Source organism: Rattus norvegicus, chromosome 16 (genome assembly GCF_021556685.1).
Source record: "Rattus norvegicus strain SHRSP/BbbUtx chromosome 16, alternate assembly SHRSP_T2T, whole genome shotgun sequence".
Classification (NCBI taxonomy): domain Eukaryota; kingdom Metazoa; phylum Chordata; class Mammalia; order Rodentia; family Muridae; genus Rattus; species Rattus norvegicus.
The window spans coordinates 66,161,015-66,183,326 of NC_141549.1; the positions used below are offsets into that span (position 1 = coordinate 66,161,015).

At 45.7% G+C, this 22,312-nt stretch overlaps 2 protein-coding genes across 1 annotated transcript; both read left to right on the forward strand.

Moving 5' to 3' along the window:
• Erich1 (glutamate-rich 1) overlaps positions 1 to 22,312 on the forward strand; it is a gene marked incomplete at its 5' end in the record, with an annotated part of 52,793,804 nt that overhangs the window by 35,290,455 nt on the left and 17,481,037 nt on the right.
• Positions 231 to 12,857, forward strand: Leprotl1 (leptin receptor overlapping transcript-like 1). The gene is given in 4 exon segments (NM_001013188.3): positions 231 to 314; positions 6,714 to 6,789; positions 9,428 to 9,614; positions 10,640 to 12,857. Coding segments are annotated over 4 exon segments (396 nt in total). The 5' UTR covers positions 231 to 298; the 3' UTR covers positions 10,757 to 12,857.

A 22,312-nucleotide genomic window follows, 5' to 3' on the forward strand; every position in this document is an offset into this window, starting at 1 on the left:
CTGTGCAGAACGTGAAGCGATCCCGCAAAAATCACGAGGTCTTTTTCCCGAGACCGCGGTGACTTCGGGCCGGTGCTGCCTCCGGGGCTTGACAGGAACCACAGTCCTATCCCGCACGTCCCGGCTGGCCCCGCAGCCTCGAAGGAAGAAGGCCGCCCTCGCGCGCCCCCACGCCCCCGCGCGAGCCGCCGGCGGAAGTGCAGCGGCGTGCACTTCCGGGTGTTGTCTGGCGGCCGCCGCGCGTCTCGGGTCTCCGGGCCACCGCCCGGGTCGTGAAGCCAGGAGCGACGTCACCGCCATGGCGGGCATCAAAGGTGGGCCTGGGCTGCGGGCCGCGGGGCCGGGGCCGCGGGGATGGGGCGGAGCGGCGTGGGGACCACCGAGCCCGGCTCCTCCGGCGGTGGCGCTCCGCCCCTGGACCAGAACCGGGCAGCCCGGCCACCGACGCGTTCTGCGCGAGTTTGCAACCAGAGACATTGAGGGCTGCGAACCGGAGGGATGCCCCGCAGGGCAAACCAGTGTGGTTTCCCACCGGAGGCACGAACGCAGCCCTCTCCGAAACCTGGGCTCCGCATCCACTCCCGGGATCCGGGTGCACCAGCTTTCCCTGCCTCTAAATCGAATGCATCTTTGGTGTTTGTAGGGTGCAGCAGAGCCCGGATGCTAACCCAGGGTGCTCCCGGCTTCCTTTCCCCCACAAGTGCACGTTGACACTTTTTAGTTATGATTTTTTTTTTAAAAAGAGAAAAGGTAACGAACACCTTGATGAAAGGTTACTTTGTCTATTCGTGTGTTTTCTTTAGAGAGACTGGATGTCGCATTCTTTGGGAAGAGGGAACGTTGCTCAGTAGTCTTGCCCCTGGGGTTAGAAGCAAAGTTTTGTATTTACTTATCAGCGGATCGCTTTGATTTCTTGACCTGCTTTGTAGAAGAGACAACCCAGTTGGAAGTAAAAACAGTTCGATAGTGGTGCCTCCACCTCGCTGGTAAGGGCGACTTTGGTTGAGCTTTTTTCCCAGGGTCACATTTTTCTGGTGTCTCGTTTATTTTCGGTGCCTAAGAAACATTTTATTTCTCGTATAGAACCTTGTCATCCGAGGAACTAGGACACTTTCAGATCTCTTTTTGAGCTATAATAGACCATTTCACATCCTAATGTGGATGGATGTCATTGTAAAGTGCTGTCAGTTTTTTTAGGATGTTGCCTGTGTTCCTCTTCCCCCTTCCGTGGCGTTAATGAGGGACTCTTTTTTTTTTTTTTTTAATTAAAGAAAACAGCTTTATGGTTCTCCAAATCTGGGTAATGTTAATCTGGTGACAGTGAACGGGGGTGGGGTGGGGTATTTTACTTTGTAAAGATTTCAGTGGTATTTAAAGTTACGGATTGCTTATCAAGATATTTCTTCCTGTTGGCCTTTATATTACCTTTATATTAAGGAGTATCGCTGTAGAGACCATGACCTGTTACTTCGTGATAAATTATATTTTCTGCTAACTCCCAGGCTGGGGAGCTTGACCCCTTCACCTCTGTCTTTGTAGTTCCAGAACAGTCATCTTGAGAGATTTTTGCTAGGTAATTAGGCTGTTCCTTCCCCGGCCTGGAGGCTTTGGGAGTAGAAACCACACTCCTCTCCATTTGATTTTCCGAATGGTGCATCAGTCAATTGCTGTATGAATTCTTACCTTCCTGGTGTGTCACTTAAGACACCGTTTATAGGGGTTGGGGATTTAGCTCAGTGGTAGAGCGCTTGCCTAGCAAGCGCAAGGCCCTGGGTTCGGTCCCCAGCTCCGAAAAAAAGAAAAAAAGAAAAAAAAAAAAAAAAGACACCGTTTATATAAAATAGGCCACCTAGCTGCCCATGTCATAGACTGAAGAGACATTACTGGTTTGGGGAGCACTTTGGAGCAGCATATTACTTGTGTCAGCTTTTATCTGTGATGACTTAAGAGATGAGATGTCACATGCAGATGTTTTCGAACATCTTCTAAGTACTGAGTATTGAATGCATGGAAATATGACCCTAGGGTATCTTGATTTCCCTAGACACTTCCACGGGGCTTGCTTTTTTTTTGTATGTCAGTACTTGAAAGGAATTGGACCTTGTATAAATAAACGCATCGGTAATTTTATGGACTGGAGAGATGGCTCAGCAGTTAACAGAACAGAGCTCAGATCCGAGCATCCCTACCCAGCAGCTCACAAAAGCCTGTAACTGCAGCTCAGTAGACACTCATCGACACACGTACAGACACACACATTCATAATGAAGTAAACACTTAAAACATAATACTTTTCTTAGGATATTGATATAGTAGCTGTAATAAAAGCTTGAGTTTTAAATGTGTTTCAGTGCCAGAACCTTATCTTTAAGTTTCTTGATTTTTTTATTTTATTTTTTAAAATTATTTATATATTTTATGTATGGGAGTACACTGTAACTGTCTTCAGACATCAGAAGAGGGCATCGGATCCCATTACAGATGGTTGTGAGCCACCATGTGGTTGCTGGGAATTGGACTCAGAACCTCTGGAAGAGCAGTCAGTGCTCTTAACAGCTGAGCCATCTCTCCAGCCCTTGATTTTTTTTTAAAAAGTCTTTTAAGTTAACTTTTTTTTTTTTCCTTTTTCTTTTTTTCGGAGCTGGGAACTGAACCCAGGGCCTTGGGCTTGCTAGGCAAGCGCTCTACCACTGAGCTAAATCCCCAACCCCGTTAACTTTTATTATTAACTTGTGCATTTGCTTTTTTGAGCATTATGTAGTCCAGGATACCCTGAAACCCACACTCAACTTGCCTCAACCTTCATAGTAGGATACAGTCTCTCTCTCTCTCTCTCTCTCTCTCTCTCTCTCTCTCTCTCTCTCTCTCCATTTTGTTGTTGTTTTTTGAGACTGGTCTCTGTGTATTTCTGACTGTCCTGGAACTCACTCTGTAGACCAGGCTGACCCTCAAATTTACCTGCCTCTGCCTCCTCCACCACCACCACCACCTAGCAGTCTTCCTCGCTTGTAAAAGGAAGAGCTGAATTAAATAAATTACCTAGGTAACTGGTTAGTGGGTAGTAGCAGACACTCTGCTGTTGCTACCCCAGCCCCAGGCAGTATCCCTTCTTTGTTACTGAGTGTTTAAGCTGGGGCATGGGTGTCAGAAGCCGACCTTTGGGAGAGGAAATCAGAATTGTTTCAGAATCAATTTAGAATTGCAGCTGTGGTTGCAGAGGAAGGAGCTGCATGCAGTCGGAAGGCCCGGCACACACCTGCACCTCTTCCTGCATTCCTTGATTATCAGTTGTTGCCTCATCAGCGATGCCGCCCTGTCAGGAACCCGCATTCCCACCCCTTACCCTACCTGCTCGAGGTCATCACCGGGCATTTGTCCTTTAAGTCTAACTTCCTGCAGAACTCATGTGTATTGAACAAACAGTGTTCCGTCTCCCTTTCTCAGTAATTCCTTCGTTAAGTGTTTACTGAGCACCTACTTTATGCCAGCCAGCCACTACACAAAATCCTGAGGACTCAAAATTCTTCATTAAAGGGTTCCCATCTTTGCGGGAGACCATAAATTAGGTCCATGGACATAAATCCTGTTCTGGGAACCAAAGGCAGTTAAGAAAGTGAAAGTGCTCGGTGAGCAGGTGGAAGACTCCTCAGGAGGACCGCAGCAGCCTCACAGTTGAGGCAGCCTCGTTGTTTATGTGCTTGCTTGCTTGCTTGCTTGCTTGCTTGCTTGCTTGCTTGCTTGCTTGCTTGCTTTTGAGACAGGGTCTCAAGTAACCCAGGCTGGCCTTAAACCCTGGTCCTCGCTGCTTCCACCTCCCAACTGCTAGAATTCCCAGAGTGCACCACCACACCCTGTCCTTGTTTATTATTTTGTGGGCTGGCAGGATGGCTCATCAGCTTGTGCACACAGATAGCATATAATAAATAAAATGTGATCATTTTAAGGAGCTGTTTTATTCTCCCACTATAACATACTCAGTGCTCTGTGTATTTGTTGTGTGAATAAATAATTGTAATACGTGAGGGTTGAATCCAGATCCTCAAGCACACGGGGCAAGCACTGTTTCCCTGAGCTGGTCCCTAGCCCTACGTAAACCAGTAACAACTACAGTGACAGAGTTTGTGTGGCTGTGAGGAACAGACGCTTGAGTTGACTTCTGAAGAGAATCATAGCTGGAGGAGAGACAGTGGGGCAGGAACGCAGGCTCCAGGAGCTTGAGGGAGCCAGTGAGATCCTTGCTGGGTCTCTGCTGTGTGTCTGGCCTCAATCAGTATTTCCCAAATGAATAAAAAAACTGCGGTAGGGTGACAAACGTGCACAGAAGCCCTGTTGGTGAAGTAGCTGTGGGTTTCCAGAATAGGAAAGAGGGCAGTATATAACGCCACAACTATTGCTATGTGGCAAAGTCAAGGGCCGTAGACAGGACCATGAGGGACAGGAGGGAAGCTCTGTGTTCTCCTTAGTTGTCCCTGTAAGCCTGAAGTCCTGTTTGCTGTTTAAAATGAAAGGAACATTCCCTTGACTTCTCCCCACTGTTCCTTGAAGTATAAATCATAACGACATTAAGAACTAAGTACACTGTCCGTGGTAGCCTGGTGGCCTGACCCTTGTTGTATTCAGCACCCCAGCTGACACCCAGCCTGCCAAGACAGTGTCAGCGGCCATCTTGTCTGTAGTAGAAGGCACTGTCTGACTCCCCCTGCGCCTCTAATTTTGGTTTGTGTGCTGTAGTTTTTTTACCTGGTAAATTTTAGATCTTACATCCCTTTGGATTTTGACTTTGCTGTTAAGGCTAGACCATTTTTAAAAGCCGGCAAAGTGGCTCAAGAGTGAGGAAGAGTGCTTACTGCTAAGCCTGACGACCAAAGTTCAGCCCCCAGAATGCACATCGGGGAAGAGAACAACTCCTGCAAGTCATGATGCTCTGACCTCCACCCAAAGTAAATACAGACAAACAATTAATGGAGCAGATCTCACCAACAGGTCATTCTCAGCCATCCAGGATGCAGAAATGCAGGCTGTGTGGAAGTCCAACTGATCAGTTTTCTTTTGGTTGATATCTAGGTCATTGATTATATACATAATAAAGTTATTTCTCACTTTGAAGTACACCAGCCATGTCCAGGGAGCTTCCAAGGTGAATCCTATGAAGGAAGGCATATTCCTCTGTGCTGTGGTAAGACAGTGGTACCAGATCCACACCAGGCTGCACTGCAACCCTGCAGTTCTAGAATTTAAGGAACCGGGAACAAAGCCAGAGTTGAAAGACTAATAGTAACTACAGGCAGGTCGCTACTGTGAGGTCGATATAGTAAATCTATTCTCATTTCCTTAAAAAAGTAATGAGACAGGCGTGGTGGCACATACCTTTAATCCCAACACTTGAGAGGCAGAGGCAGGAGCTGGAGAGATGGCTCAGCGGTTAAGAGCACTGATTGCTCTTCCAGAGATCCTGAGTTCAATTCCCAGCAACCACAGGGTGGCTCACAACCATCTGTAATGGAAACCGAGGGTTTCTTCTGGTGTGTCTGAAGATAGTAACAGTGAACTTTAAAATAAACATTTTAAAAAAAGAAAAAGAGGCAGAGGCAGGTTGGAACTGTGTGAGTTTGAGGCCAACGTGGTTTACATAGCAAAGTCCAGGCTAGCCAGGGCCAGTGAGACCTTGTTTAAAAATAATTAAAACAAAAAGAAAACATATAAATAAACTACACATTCTCTCAGGCAGCTTTTCTTTCAGTTTTGTGCCTTTGTGTTTCTGTTTTGGTGAGACTTTTCTGCCCCTTCTCCTCCCCCACTTCGTGGGAATAATGAGTGTTATTGTGTGGTGGAGGTGAGGTCTGAAGACAATTTCGAGTGATTTTCTCCTGTCATTTCTATATGGATTCCAGGAATTGAACTGGCCTTAGTGCTTGACTCATGTATGGACTACATACAGTGTTGGGGCATGGGATGTTAACTCTGTGGGCCTTAGTAGTTCGGAGACATGGAACCAGTAATTGGTGAGTGTTAGGTCAGAACTGATGTACAGGTTAAGTGTTCCCTGTTGGGGGTGATTGGAACCAACGGTGGTCAGCTTGTGGGTTCCTCAGACTTAGAAATATTTGAATGTACATAATAGATACTTGGGATGCAGAGCACGTTTCAGACGAGGTTTCACTGTGTATCACTTTGTATCCACTGTGTGTCCACTATGTGTCCACTGTGTATCCCTGGTCAGCCTGGAACTCACTATGTAGACCAGAGTACCACTGCCCCTGCCTCCCTAGAGATGGGATTAAAGGCGCATGTCACCAGGCCTGGCTGACATCCCAAATTTCAGAGCCTTTCCGGGGATTAAGGAGGGCGTTCAACCTCTAACAGGTAGTTCTGTTTTGGGGATGCCATAGAAACTTACTCGGAAACTGAGTCATCCACTGTTTTGAAGACAGTGCACATTTTGTTTTACTTTTTGACATTGGGTCTTACCCTGTATCTCAAACCGGTCTATCTTTAGTTTGTTGTAATCCTCCTGCCTCGGTCTCTTGAGTGCTGAGATGAACAGGCCTGAGCTGCTACTCCCAATGTGGGACGATTCACTTTTAACAACTTGAATTTTGAGGGGAGGTAGAAGTTCTCACTTCTGGGATTCCAGGTCCAGGCTGGTGTGTGTGTGAACAGAGATGACACTATGGCCGCCTAACTGATTAATCTCTGGGACTTTTGTTTTGCAGCTTTAATTAGTTTGTCCTTTGGAGGAGCTATCGGACTGATGTTTTTGATGCTTGGATGTGCCCTTCCAATATACAAGTATGTCATTTTGTTTTCTTTTTGAATGCTTAAAAGTAAAATTCTTCTACTAAAGTGTTTAGCATGCTTTGAGTTCTACCATACAAGAAATGCCGGGAAACATTCATTTACTGACATGATCCTCTTCTGAAGATCCTCACTTACAGTTTACTTGTAAAGACTCTAGAATGCCAACGTAGAGAGAGGTTTGGCTGTGACCTGCTTCTGTAATGACCTGGTGACAGAAACTCAGTCCTGCTGCCCTCGATAATCCTCCAACAAAGCCTAAAGCGTCCTTTACAGGAGGCAACACGGGCAGCTTCTAGACCCAGCTCTAGGTAGTTGCTTCCCCTAGAGTGGGAAGAACTTTCTATTGAGGCATTGTCTCCCTGGGTAGCCCAGGCTAGTGTCATTCAGTCAACCCACTCCAGCCTTCAAGTTCTCGAATTCCAGGTATACATCACTGTGCCCAGTACAGAAAACTTTTTAAATTAATATTTAAGGAACTTAGTTTTCAAAAACTGAATAGAAGTGGGCCACAAATCGCAAGAGAATTGTGCCGCTAATAAGCAAGTGGAAACATACCAAATCCCACTCAGTACTACATGAAATCCACTAGCAAAGGTAAAGGAAGTGGGCGGGCACTGCTGGGTTCTGGCAGGCTAGGACTAAGCGGGCAGGGGTTTAGAAAGGGAGGAGTTGCCGTTTCTTGGAACTACTTTGCCTGTATCCTGTAGTTCCTTGAACTGGCCCTCCCCTTCTTAGAAATCCTCATACAAATCCACTTACAGTTGCTTGCAAGACACACAGAGTTGGGTGAGAATATTGCCGAGTAAATAGCAAAACATATACTATTTTATATATAATACATGTAATAGCAAAGCTGGAAAACTGATGACATCATAAATGCCCATCCACAGCTAAATTATGAGGTGAGAGATGGTGTAGTGGATAGAACACTTGCAGTAGAGACATGAGGACGTAAGTTCAAATCCCAAGACGCTGTGTACTAGCCCAGTGTGGGAGCACACGTCTGCAATCCCAGTGTCCTGAGGAGAAGAAAGTGAAGACAGAAAGAACCTGTGAGCGCTGCAGGCCAAGGAGGCCTAGCGTGCACATCAGCAAACACAGACGCTGTTTCAACAATGCAGTAGGTAAAACTTGACCTCCAGGAGTCTTCTCTGACGCCCACACTGTGTACATGAACACACATTCACACGTGTAAAGTGTAAAGTGTAGAGGCTGGAGGGTTAACGCAGCTAGGAAACTGCCTGCTGTGTAAGGGTGAGGGCTGATTTCAAAACCCCAACCCCGGGGCTGGGGATTTAGCTCAGTGGTAGAGCGCTTGCCTAGGAAGCGCAAGGCCCTGGGTTCGGTCCCCAGCTCCGAAAAAAAGAACCAAAAAAAATAAAAAAAATAAAACCCCAACCCCTCCTGCAGAAGCAGAGTGTAGAGAGCTAGGGAGGCGGAGAACTCGATGCCTGTTTATTTGGCAAGCCCCAGGCCGTTGGGGTCAGTTCCTCAAACAGAAGTGGAGCAGCAGCCACGGTTGTTCCCTGGCCTCCATAACGGTAAACGTGCACACACACCAGCACAGTGGAAACATGCGCACCCAGAACAAATGACTGGGTGTCTTTGTGACAAGATGCTTAGCCTTAAGCAATGAGGAAGGACTGTAAATCTATATATACATGGTATTATGTAGAGTTTCACCATGGCTAAATTTGTGTTGGAAGGATGGCTCAGTGCTTCCAGAGGACCTGGGTTCATTTCCCAACACCCACCTGCCGCCTCACAACTATCTGTAGCTCCAGTTCCAGGCGATATGCCACCCTCTGCTGGCCTCTTCAGGTACTGCATGCACGTGATACACGCAGTCATGCACAACACTCAAATAAAAACAGATCTTCCTAGCCTGGTGTCAGTGCGTGCCTTGAATCTGCACTGGGAGGCAGAGACAGGCAGATCTCTGCATCAAAGGCCGCCCTGATCTACAGAGCAAGTTCCAGAATAGCTAGGGCTACACAGAGAAACCCCAGTCTAGAAAAATGAAAACAAAAAAAAAAAATCTTTTTTTTAAAAAGAAAGCATAACAGATAGCTCTAACAAGTCTCCACTGTGTCCGTAATCAAGCTTGCCGGCTTTAAAGGCCTTTGTTTCTATAGACTGTTGAAACATCGCAAAGAGGTGGATCCTTTCACACGGCTTCTTCCACTGCACTTGCCAAAGCCAGAAAGTGACATCGGCACAGCATGGCTCACGATGACAGACTAAGCCTGTGGTTTTCAATACTGTCTTCTGTTACCACCTATACTCAGGTTTCAGTGAGAGGAATCATGGGTACACTAACATTACAATAAGACACCAATCTTTAAAAGATTTTGTGTAAATGTCTTGTTTTCAGTATGCCTTCTTAGAAGCTAAAGTGAATGTCTTGAGGGGGCTTCAGTTCACAAAGCATTTTGTCAGTAGACATTTTTATTCTTGTGCCGTAATTGAACACAGGGCGAGCTGACCGCGCTTCCCACATGAGCCTGCGGGTTTGTTTTCAAGGGCATCTTGTTTGCTCTCTTGTCCTCTGGTCTACAACAGGAGCATAGTCAGTGTTGGAAGGCGACACGGCTGACTGCACGGCCACTGACTCCGTTTTCTTTTCCAGCCAATACTGGCCCCTCTTCGTTCTCTTCTTTTACATCCTCTCGCCCATTCCGTACTGCATAGCCAGAAGATTGGTGGACGACACAGACGCCATGAGCAACGCTTGTAAGGAGCTCGCCATATTCCTCACCACAGGTGTCGTCGTCTCGGCCTTTGGGCTCCCTGTAGTGTTTGCCAGGGCACATCTGGTGAGTCACCATGCTCCGTGAAGGCTTCTATACCAGAGATGAGAGGCGTTATGTCAGATTTGCCAGAGCACATCTGGTGCAGAGTGAGGTGAGAGATGTTAGGATGGAGAGGGCGCTTTAAGACCTCAGCTTTCCATTGGTTCCTGCTGTCAGGTAACTGTCAGAGGGCGTGGCTTGGGTCTGTAGCAGAAGGGCACAGTAACTGTGCTGTGCATCCTTGGACCTGCCCTGTAAAACCGGAAACCAGCGCTTCTCCGCCCTCCTCATGCACTGACCCTTTAATACAGTTCCTCGTGTTGTGGTGACCCCAACCATAAACTTATTTTGTTGCTATTTCATAGCTGTAATTTTGCTTATGAATCATAACGTAAATATCTGAAATGCGGGATATCTGAAATGCTGCCTGGTTGAGAATCATTGACGTAGATGTGTGAGAAGTTAGTTTATCCTCTGTAGCTGGGAAAGTGTGAAAGAGGAGAAAGGGCAGACTTGCACCCAGAGTCACACCTCCAGCTCTGGAAAGGTGGAGAGAAGGGTGGAGTCTAGCTCCACTCCGTGTGGTAGAAGCAGTCATTCCCTCTGCCCCATCAGAGAAAGCGCAAGTATTGTTTCCCTCATTGGTGCTGAGAGTTCAGTTTTAGCCCCAAACAAGATTTTAGAGTCACTAAGAGTAACTTCCTTTGTGTTCAGTAATTACAGAATCCCATGTGGTGCTGGGGTCCAGGGGCAGGGTGCATCCTAGATGCACAGGACCCTGGGATAGACCCTCAGGACTGCAGCCAAAGGAAGACGCTACAGTGGACGCTACAGTGGCCGTTCTCGAAGCTAAGCTTCTTTCCGAAGGATTATCGCCTCCTAACTCTCTTTGTTTCGATCAGTCGGTAGCAAATGAAGGCACATAAAGGTTGTGGGCGATGTACTGTGAAGGTTCCTTAAGGCCGAGGTCGACTAAAGCACAGAGCATTGATTTGCCCCGCGGTGCCTTTGCTGTACGCGCCTGCTCACTGTCTCTCTTCCCTCCGCAGATTGAATGGGGAGCATGCGCACTTGTTCTCACCGGAAACACAGTCATCTTCGCGACTATTCTAGGCTTCTTCCTGGTCTTCGGGAGCAATGATGACTTCAGCTGGCAGCAATGGTGAAGCGCTGCTGAACTGTAGTCACATGGACTTCTGTCATCGGCCGTCCGTCCGTCTGTCCGCCCGCCCGTGCACAGGAGAGGGGCCGTGATGCTGACTTGTTGGCGAGCCTCTGGGGGTGTCCTAGGTGCTCCCTTCTCACTGTTATCCGCCTCCTGTTTCCACAGGGACCTGCTAAGGATTAAAAGGATTTTCTCTTTTGGAAAAGCTTGACTGTTTTCCCACTTCTCTAGCCTATGCTTTCCATGGTGTCCTGCTAAATCTCAATACGTACATGTTTTCCCTGTTCAGTTGTTTTAAAATCAGTATGCAATGTTACACATTTTTTAAGATGTAATGACCATTTGCACTGGTTTAGGAATTCAGAACTTCTGGCTGTACTATGGGCTAAAGTACATATTTTCTCTAAAAATCAGTTAGTCTCCATTATAAAAAACTATACGTAAGTTTTCATCCAGTCAGGATGCCATCACTCCAGGTAAATGCAAACATGCAGAGCGTTGACACACTTTATCTACTATTTACTCAGTGCAAAGATAGCTGCATTTATACCTCAGGGGGGCCGACTAACCCTGCCCATGCCCTCCATAAGGGTTGCTGGTTTTACTAGTGGACAGGTGTTTTGTGAATCGAAAATTATTTTGTGGAATTGCTATAAAAGAGTGCTTTTCTCCTCAACTGTTGGAAGAATTTATGTTAAACTCTAAGGTACACGTGTGAAAAGTTCAGAGATCCAGTTTATATTCCTGTTTATTATGGTCAAAGCAAGTGAGTTGCCGTGTGGGAAGAAGCGACGTTGGCTTCCCACTGTCTGAGTGCTGTCTTCATCTGTGGTGACGAGTGTGAGCTCCGTCACCTCTCATGGTTTGGAGGACAAAAGGGATATGCATGGAACAGGTGTGTGTTTGCAGTGTAGATGCTCAAAAACTTCCCTCTGCTTCCTCCTTTTAACTTATTTTGTACATTGTATATACTAAGTAAAAGAACTTTTCAAATATAGTTTAATAATGTTTAGAAATGTTTGACTACTAGGAAACCGATTGCTATGCCATACGTTCAGAGTGCCCCTCCCCCACAAGGCCTTGATGTGATTCACAAGTGACTCGTTAGTCTTGCAGGTAATCCAGGAGCAAACAGTTGTAAGACTTAGACAGTGGAAAGAGTAGTCTCCCAACCTTACAGCACATGTATTTTAAAAACATTTAAGGCAGGCTTGCTGTAAACCTCTCAGTTGTCTGGGCTTTGGTTTCATGGTGATGGATCTGCTGTTGTAAGGAAGGTATCTATTGTATGTGTTAATACAGAGTAGCCAAATCCAGCTATGTCAGAGCTTCAAACACAGACCTGACCAAAAATGGTGACCAGGCATGACCACATCGTAGCAGTCATTTGCTTCTTCAGTTCTCAGTACTTAACCTAAGAGCTGGTTATGAAAATGTTCGGACTGATCCAGCAGTATTTTGTGAGGACATTTGTATGTTTCTCTGGTGTGCTCACATAAAAAGAAGTGTTCTGCCTTTAGCTGAAAATGAGTAACCATGACAACTGTCTTTTGTTGTTTTTTTTTTCTACAGTTTATTTCTCAAAAAAACAAACACAGCAAAACCCAGAAAAATGCACCAAGTTTGTTCAGCTTTTTACTAAAGACGCCTAAAGCTGCAGTTTTTATTTTGTTTTTGTTTGCCTTGACCCATGTTTCATTACCTTTGGCTGGGAGGTGGGAAGCAGTATGAAATGCCCAAATGCGGCTGTGCCGTTTGTGGGTTAGACCAGAAATGGCTTGTTGAGTAATGATGAGGGAGACTCGAGGGCGGGTGTGGACATGGTCAGAGCCCTGCCTGGGATCAGGGTGGAGCGGGAGGTTCCTCCTTCACACACGAAGTGCTGAGCGCTTGGCCGTAGCCTCCTCTTCTAACAGCTGCACATTCTTTCTGGGTACTAATCTTAGCAGCATTGCTTGTCCCACATGACACTGGCTTGCCAGTCTCATCTCTGGTTCCTAGGCTGGCTACTCACAAGTAAGCACCAACGCATTGTCATTCTGCGGTGGAGAGAGAGAGAACTTTTGATGACGAAACAATAAAGATTTTAAATATCCGTTTTAGCTCGTGGATGTTTTTGTAATAAAAGTTCAGTCGCTGAAGTGTACTAACCATTTAAGAACGGGATGCTGAGCTAGACGTGGTGACAAACGCCCATCGCCTCAGGACAAGAGAGGCTGAGGCAAGAGGATCAAGAGTCCAAGACCGCAAGGGACCCTGTCTAAAAGAATCAAAAGTAGGAATGGGCTAGAGAGCAAGTGTGCCAGCAAATTCAGCCTGCAGGACGGAAGTGAAACCGTGGTAACAACACAGCCTTGAGACTCTTGGTCCTGAGTGGCTCTAAATGGGCCTAAACCAGGCCGTATTTACAGCGAGTTCCAAGAGACTTAGAAATTTCAGCTGAGCAGTGCCTCATCTTGGCAAGTGCAGGTTAGTGTGGGCTACCCTGTGCTTAGACCCCGGGGCATTGGTGAGATATCCCAATTTCTATCACCTGTTTTGAAGAACTATGTCAGCTCTGTGTAGAGCACTTACCACACTTAACCCAACCCAGGGAAATTAAATCCCATTGAAAAAGGCCTTCATTTTAACTATTCAACAAAAGCATTAAGGAGAGCATATACTCATATGCTTTTTTTTGTAACGGCTTGCTTTTTCATTGGTAATTAAGGACTATGGGGGAGGGGCACTAACAACCTGACTTTAATCTCAGGGGTTCCCCCCCCCATATTAAACTAATTCCTCCACGTTGTCCTCTGAACTCCACACCCTGCTGTGGTGCACACTTGCCCACAGATATGGTCACACACACAAAAATCGCTTTTTTAAAAATTACAGGCCATCAGAATGGCTCAGCTAGTAAAAACTGACAGCTGACTTCAGTCCCCCAAACCAACATGGGGGGAATGAACTGGGTGCCGGAGAGATGGCTCAGAGGTTAGGAGCACTTATTGCTCTTCCAGAGGACCCGGATTCAGTTCCCGGCATCCATTTGATGGCTCATAACCATTCATACCATCTAAAAACAGCTCCCCAAACCCTCTCATGCTCCCGTGGGACATAGCATGCAAGCCATATACATATATACATACATACATACATACATACATACATACATACATACATACATGCAGGCAAAACTCATACACATAAATCTTAGACAAAAAATTTAAGGGAGATAACCAACTCTCAAACTGTCTTCTGATTTCCGAACGTTTGCTATTACATGTACAACCCCACATACACCAATAATACAATTTAAAAAGAATTCGTTTCCTGTTTTTGAATGTCCATATTTGGGGAAAGATTATGTCAATGATGCCTTAACATTAATTTAATTGGTTTCTAGCTTCCTAATGTACACTATGAAAGGAAGGGGAAAACCAGTGTAATCAAGTGCTCTGATTCAGTTACTTAACACTGTACACATCCCAATGCCACCCCATGGATTTGCGTCTCTCACCTCCTGCGCAAGCGAATTGCCTTGTGAACAATGTTCTTCCTGCTGAAAGGGCTCTTACAAATGTAGCCCTTAACTGTCCAGGTAATCTAAGACCGTGAGCAGTAAACAAGCTGTAGAACACCAGCAGAAACCCGAAGTTAAGATTCCTACGCTTTAAGGGAGGAGCTAGATCTGTACTTGCCCCTCACAGACCTTAATTTCTGGCTCATTAAGTATCCTCACCGTTTGCTTTTAGTTACAAAGTGTTCAGGGTTGAAGGTTTAGTTTTTCCAATTACATTGTGTGTGTGTGTGTGTGTGTGTGTGTGTGTGTGTGTGTGTGAGAGAGAGAGAGAGAGAGAGAGAGAGAGAGAGAGAGAGGGAGAGAGAGAGAGAGAGAGAGAGAGAGAGAGAGAGAGGGAGGGAGAGAGAGAGAGAGAGAGAGAGCGCTTGCATGTACCATGACGTCTAAGTGGAAGCTAGAGAGAGTTGAGAGAGTCCTTTCATCATGAGGGTCCCAGGGATTGAACTCCAGTCATCAGACGTGGTAGCGGGCACTCCCTCCCGCTCAATGGCCGTGGAGCTTATAACTATTTTAATTTTTCTCAAGACTATTTATTTTAATTACATTCACATGTACGTCACAGACCTGAGGGGTGGGGGTGTGCACGCGAGTGTGGCTGAGGCCTGAAGAAGGTCTCAGATTCCCTGGATCTGGAGTCCGGAGCTGTTATGGGAGCTGGGAACTGAACTGGGTCCTCTTCAAGACCAGTCCTCAGTCTTAGCCACTGAGCCCACCTGCCCTGGCCTCAAATAGTTTTTGGTTTGTTGTTTTTCCTGTACTGGGAAAGCCTAGCCTTCTGCTTTTGCCACTGAGCTAAGTCCCAAGCCCACGGAAATGTATCAGTGTGAGACAATGACTGCCCTGTTTTGCTTCCAGACTCCTGAAGATAATTTGAAACGATCCTCGGGTTTAGAACTGCATATTCTAGTTTTTAAAAAAAAATCAGATTGTTGTTAAACTTTTAAGTTCCATGGAAATATTGGGGTGGAATAAAAAATCCCCAAATGAGAGGTCGGATCCACAAAGCCTTTCTTTTTCAGTTAACACTGTTTCCTTGTTGGTGTTTAGTTGCCCCACTAATGGGCGAGACGTTCATTTTAGGCGTCAGTAGCATAGTTAATGCTGTGAGGGAGATGCTTTGCTGCAGCTCAGAGCAGTAGAAACTGTCACATTGGATAAAAGAGGAATGAACAAGCCTGGGGTCTTCCATGGGTTTGCTGGTGTTGGGAGGTTTATTTATTTATTTTTATTTTCAGTGTACAGCTGTTTTGCCTGTGTGTGTGTTTGTCTGAATGCCATGTGTCTGTATTGCCTGTGGGGGCCAGTAGAGACTGTCAGATCCCCTGGAACTGGAGTTGCAGATGGTTGTAAACCCGTGTGGGTGCTGGAAAGTGAATTTGGGTCCTTTTCAAGAACAACAAGTAGTCTGTCTGTTTGCTTGCTTGCTTGCTTTTGAGACAGGGTCTCTGGATATAGCCCTGGCTGTCCTGGAACTCTGCATGTAGAATCTTCCTCAGGAATGCACCAACATGCCCGTCTGACAGTAAGGACTCCTAACCACAGAGCCATCTCTCCAACCCACCCTGTGATGGATAAGACCATTGCTAGTGAGTAATTGAGTTACAGCATGCTTAGCACTGACTGTGAAAGCATGTTTCTCATGGCGATGACCACTGCATAATGTCATGTAAATGCAGCTGTGGCATAAAATAATCATAGATTTCTGAACTGTCCCCCCCCCCCCATAGAACAGTTGTTTTCCTGAAAGCTAGGTTTCCTTCAAAGATTTGAGGTCATTTAAAAAAACTGTCCGTAGTTAAAACAGCCTCCCGGGATAGACTGGCTATTGCCATGGTCTGAATCTTCTCTGACAGACCAGTCAGGGGAGAGTTTGCTGTGTATTCATGGGCTTGGGTGGACACCCAGCACCCACAGTCTAACAATATTGATACTTCCCTTTCCCCTCTAACCTTTTGTCTCTCCTACCAAGTGTTGGGGGTGAGGGGTTGGAAGGGATTGGGGTGGAGAAGGGTGGTAGAAATAACCAGAAGTCCAGTTGCAACATTGTTTCCCATTTACCTGACAATCTAGAGAGATGGAAGATATCCCAGAGTAGACCAGAGAATTCCAGCTCCTGTGTACGTAAAGAGAGAAATATGGAGGATTGGAAAAACAGGTAATGGCAGGGCAGTGTCTGGTTCCAAGCTGTCACTCAGGACTTGGAGCTGTGGGGGTCCCGGCAGCCAGAGTTCTGCTGTTGGCTCTTCAGCTTTCTGGGGCTCAGCAGGCAACTGAAGCAGCAACACAGGAAGAGCAACTTCTGATTCCGCCCCTGGCCTCTGCATACTGAGGAAACGTGAAACAAGGCTAGGTGCAGCCTGGGTCTAAGGGGTATCCAGACCTGCTGATAAGTTGTATAAAAGACAAGCGAATCAAGATGACTGCCACCTGTCCCATTGTCTAGTTAGGGCAAGTAGCTGTGAAACAGATGTAGGGGGGGAAGGTGAAAAAAATGGAGCTATAAAATACAACCACCACATGTGCAAACCCATCTATCACCTACAGATGCTATAGTCTGCCTTGCTGCAGATCATCACCAGATAGAAGAATGCTCTTGAATGATACTTTAACCTTTTGCTGATTACCGTGTGTGTGTGTGTGTGTGTGTGTGTGTGTGTGTGTGTGTGTGTGAGATGAGGTGGTTACCACAGCACATATGTGTAGGCCAAAGGCAAAGACCACTTTAAGGAGTCATTTTCTTACTCTCTAACTTGAACTGTATTCTGGGATCAAATTCTTTACTCCTCCCTCCTCTCCTCCCCCTCCCTTCCTCCTCCTCCTCTTCCTCTTTCTCCTCTTCCTTCTCTATTTTCTTCTCCCGTTCCTCCTCCCTCCCTTCCACTTCTTTCCGATATTTGTTTTTTGCCAAATTGCATTTTCAATTCTTATTTACTATTACCGTGTGTGCGCGCATAATGGGAGGAGGGTTCACATGCCACCGAGTTCACGTGGAGGTCAGAGGAGGATTTTGTGGTCATCGTTACTTCATCCCTTTGTCTGGGTTCCAGAAATTGAACTCAGGTTATCAGGCTTGCAAGGCAAGCACTTTTTACTAAGCCACCTTGTGGACCCACCAGAGCATTTTAACTTTTATTGACCAATGCTTTTTTAAAAAAACATTGTTAACATTTCCTCAGAACATTTCTTTAATTGTCAGAAATGCTCAGAGGAAATATGTATTTGTTGAAGAGAGAGAGAGAGAGAGAGAGAGAGAGAGAAAATCACAAATTTTAATGACATCTTGAAGGATTTTTTCATAAACTGAATAAACCTATATAGGCGGCTCCCCAGAACACCTCCATATAAATTACTCATTTTTAATATCTGATTGGTCAATCACAATTTACTTAATGTCAATGTTTTAAATGATATTAATTGTTAACTTCCCCAGGTGTCTTTTTTCTGTAAATAATAATGATGATGATGCAACCATCATTAAATTTCTTGCCACATAGCGTGTCCCCCACTATACACTCCCTCTCAGAGTCAGCCAAAGGATGGTCACTATAATGACAGGTTTATAGATCCCTTAACATTCCTTGACCATCAGCCATTTCCTCTGGACCATCGAGGGAAATCCCACATCCATGTTGGCTCTACTGGGCTGTGGAGTATTGAGAGAAAGTATAGAGAACATCTCTGTGTAAGACTAGACAGATCCACACCATCTCTGCTCTTCAGAGCTTCATTGGTTGCCAGGCGATCCTCTCTATGCTAAGATGTGGGCTTCTTTGTCTCCTTGCTTCAAACTGAAATAGTCTCAAGGACCTACACTTTTCTAGATGACCTATAACCTCCCTCCCTCCAGCACCCTCCGTGTGTGTGTGTGTGTGTGTGTGTGTGTGTGTGTGTGTGTGTGTGTGTGTGTGTTGGAGACTGAATCCAGTGCCTTGCCCAGGTTAAGCATGTGCTCTACCCCTGAACCACAGTCAGTCCCTATACGATGCCTTTTGTGGGGGAATAGAAGTCATCTCAGGTAAGCAGACTCTTTTAGTTAGCACACTGTGGAATACACAGAGATGCAGCTCCCAGGCAGGATCAAGTAAGGACTGGTGACAGGTGCAGGTAGGAGCTGGAATGCCGCCCTTGAGAAGGAAATGTTTTTCTCACTTGGCTTTAAACTATGTTCTGCCGTGTCCTGTTTCTGTGGAAGCGGTTCTCCCACTCTCTTGGTAATGGCGAGTATTCTTTGATAATAAGAAGAGGGGTGATTTCACTGAACTGAGAACGGGACCCCCATTGAAGGAATCAGAAAGGACTGGAAGAACTTGAAGGGGCTTGAGACCCCATATGAACAACAATGCCAACCAACCAGAGCTTCCAGGGACTAAGCCACTACCCAAAGACTATACATGGACTGACCCTGGGCTCCAACCTCATAGGTAGCAATGAATAGCCTAGTAAGAGCACCAGTGGAAGGGGAAGCCTTGGTCCTGCCAAGACTGAACCCCCAGTGAATGTGATTGTTGGGGGGGAGGGCGGTAATGGGGGGAGGATGGGGAGGGGAACACCATGTAGAAGGAGAAGGGAGGGGTTAGGGGGATGTTGGCCCGGAAACCAGGAAGGGGAATAACAATCGAAATGTAAATAAGAAATACTCAAGTTGGGCTGGAGAGATGGCTCAGCGGTTAAGAGCACCCGACTGCTCTTCCAGAGGTCATGAGTTCAATTCCCAGCAACCACATGGTGGCTCACAACCATCTGTAAAGAGATCTTGTGTATCTGAAGACAGCTACAATGTACTTATATATAATAAATAAATAAATCTTAAAAAAAAAAGAAAAAAATACTCAAGTTAATAAAGATGGAAAAAAAAAGGAGGGGTTATTTGTTGAGTGAATATTTTGAGAAGAAACCTTTGTTTAGTCGTATTTCTTTGTTTAGTCTTGCCTCAGTTGTTCCTGGTATCGTGGGAATAACCATCTTATGGTATCTTGCCAAAATGGAAATTGAAGTAATGCATATTCATATCTATATAAGGATTAATAAAGCTTGCAACTGCGTGCAGTTGCTTCTGCCTTTGCTCTGCACCCCCTGTGTCCTGGTGGTGTGCGACCACACCCAGGGCCCCCTACACACTAAATGTTGACTGCACACAAACATTTTTATTTGAACAAGTACATGTTTCTTTCAGTGCAGGCTGGGATGAATTAAAACTAGTAAAGTGGACAAGGTGCCGACAGGTAATCTCAGCTCTCAGAAGATAATAACTGGAGGATTGTGTTCCAGTCTAGACTGCACTGCATGCTGAGATGCTTTCTCAGAATAGCAAAAGGTATAAAGGAAAAGTGAGTTGACTTAAAGTCGACTTAAAGAAACGTCCGGCTAAAAAGACGATTCGATAGGTAAAGTGCTTGCTGTGCAAACATCAGGACCTGAGTTCAGTTATCCCCTCCCACATCAAAGCAGGGCACAGCAGGGTGTGTGTAATTCCAGCACTGGAGAAGCAGAGGCAAGTGGATCTCTGGGGTTTGCTGGCCACCCAGCCATTCTAGCTGAATCCCTGAGTTCCAGGTTCAGAGAAGGACAGCTTCTCAAGAAATAAGGGTGGAACAACTGAGAAAAACACCCAGTACTTACACATATGCCTGTGAATACACACACACACACACACACACACACACACACACACACACACACGCATACATACACATACATACACACGCATTTTTTTTTCTTTTTTCTGTTTTGGTTTTCGAAATAGAGTTTCCCTGTGTAGCTCTGGCTGTCCTGGAACTCCCTCAGTAGACCAGGCTGGCCTTAACTGAGATCCACCTGCCTCTGCCTCCCAAGTACTGGGATTAAAGGTGTGTGCTACCACTCCTGACAATTTGGTTTGTTCTTGTTGTTTGTTTTATATTTGTTGTTTTTTTTTTCCTTAAAGAAAAGGAATAATTATATATAGTCCATGTGCCCACACATGTACCATTCCTTCTGGGCTAAGTTGGAGGTTCTGATACTGTGTGGAACATAAGGAGCAGTATGTTAGGAAAAAGGAGGACAACTGCCTTCCAGTTCCACAGAGGCAGTGTTTGTTTCCGGCATCTGTCTCTTCCTTCGTTATCCTCTAACCCTAACCCCCTAAGTAAGGAATTATTACCAAGTGTTAGATGGTGTCTTAGGCTTTCAGTCACTGTGATAAAAACACTTCCCCAAAACAAAACAAACCAAACCCGGGGAGGAAAGGATTCATTTCACCTTACTTTAAGTCCATGACTGAGGGAGGCCAAGATTGGAAGTCAAGACAGGAGTGGAGAAGTGGGAGCTGAAGCAGAGACCATGGATGCTTTTTTCTAGGTTGTTCCCATGGCTCCTTCAGCCTGCCGTCCGCCCTCCCATGCCAAACTTTCGTCAAGCAAATGTGTCACAGACATGCTCACACTCCAGTCTGACGGGGGCGACTCCTCAGCTGAGATTCCCTTCTCTCCAGGTGACTATTTTGTATCAAGTTGACAAAACTAATCAATACAGGTTTGGCTATTTACTTGTTCTCCTCTGGGAAAGATATCGGACTGTCTATATTTCTTGAATCCAATTTCCAAGTTTAGACCTGCACGGATTAAATGCAGTAGTGATTGACTTCATGTCACCGAGAAGGCATTAGGAAAAGAAATGCACTTCCTCTTGGAGTCACTTAACCAAGCGTGCCTGGGATTTGGATACTCTGTTGCATGCTCTATACCTTCTGTCCTTTGTCTGCCCCATCAGTCTGTATCTGTGCCTGCTTCTGTGTAACTGTCTATTTTGTCTGTGTCTGCTGTGTGTCTGTATGTCCATCCCTAACAAAAGGCTTTGTGTATGGGGAAAGAATGTGACAATTTGCAGAAATCTGTAACAGAGTTTACAAGGAATTAAGTCACTGGCTCCAACTTGTTGGGAACAACCAAAAGCACAACCATTTCATTTTCAGACTCCATTTAATCATAGGGAGAAAACTAAATTCAAGGTCCAAGGTTCTAAGGGAGCTGGGGACTTCCCAATAGCTGAACAGCTTCTGTTGTAAGGAAACAGTTGTCCGAGTCCAGACATCTCAAGGACAACTTTTCCATCTTGCAGGCAAGGTCAAAGTTCTTGTTCCCAGCCCCAGGAACCAACTCCTATCCCGACTGATGGACACTCCCTTGTTCAACTTATGTCAAAATATGATTGGTCAATACCAGAGCCCACACCACTCCCCTTGCTTTATGGTTTCCTCCTTTAAATATGCTGTACAAGGTCCCTTCAGGGTCATAATTAGCTCCTGAGTCTGTTCGTCAGCCCTGATAGATCAGTACCAGCGTGATTACTATAAAATGTTGACATCTGCATTGACCTGATGTTTGAATTAGATTGGATGTATGTTGGATTTAAGCAGACTCCACAACACAACTGATCTTGACTGACCCAGACAACAAACATCATCGTTTATCAATCAATAAATATTTCTTTCAACCTTTATAGTACATTTTAGGACGTTGCTTTCCATTTCTGTATTTACTGCTGTGGTAGTTTGAATGAAAATGTCCCCCTAAACCCATAGGGAGTGGAACTATTAGAAGGTATGGCCTTGTTGGAGGAAGTGTGTCTCTGGGATGGGCTTTGAGATCTCAGAAGCTCAAGCCACGCCTAGTGTCATCTTGCTTCCTGCTACCTGCAGATACAGATAGAGAACTCTCAACTCCTCCAGCACCGTGTCAGCCTGCATGCCGCCGTGCTTCCTGCCATGATGACAATGGACGAGACCTCTGAACGTAGGCCAGCCCCAATTAAATGTTTGCCTTTGTGAGAGTTGTCATGATTAGTCATGGTGTCCTTTCCCAGCAATAGAAACCTTAACTAAGACAGCTGCTTTCGGCAAATGATCCACATGCATTATCTGGGTCAAGGGCATGTAAGAGTATATAACAAAAGATTACAACTTTTCATTAGCTTCGCTCGTAAAAGATGTTTGCATAGGAAGTTCAAGGCCGAGGA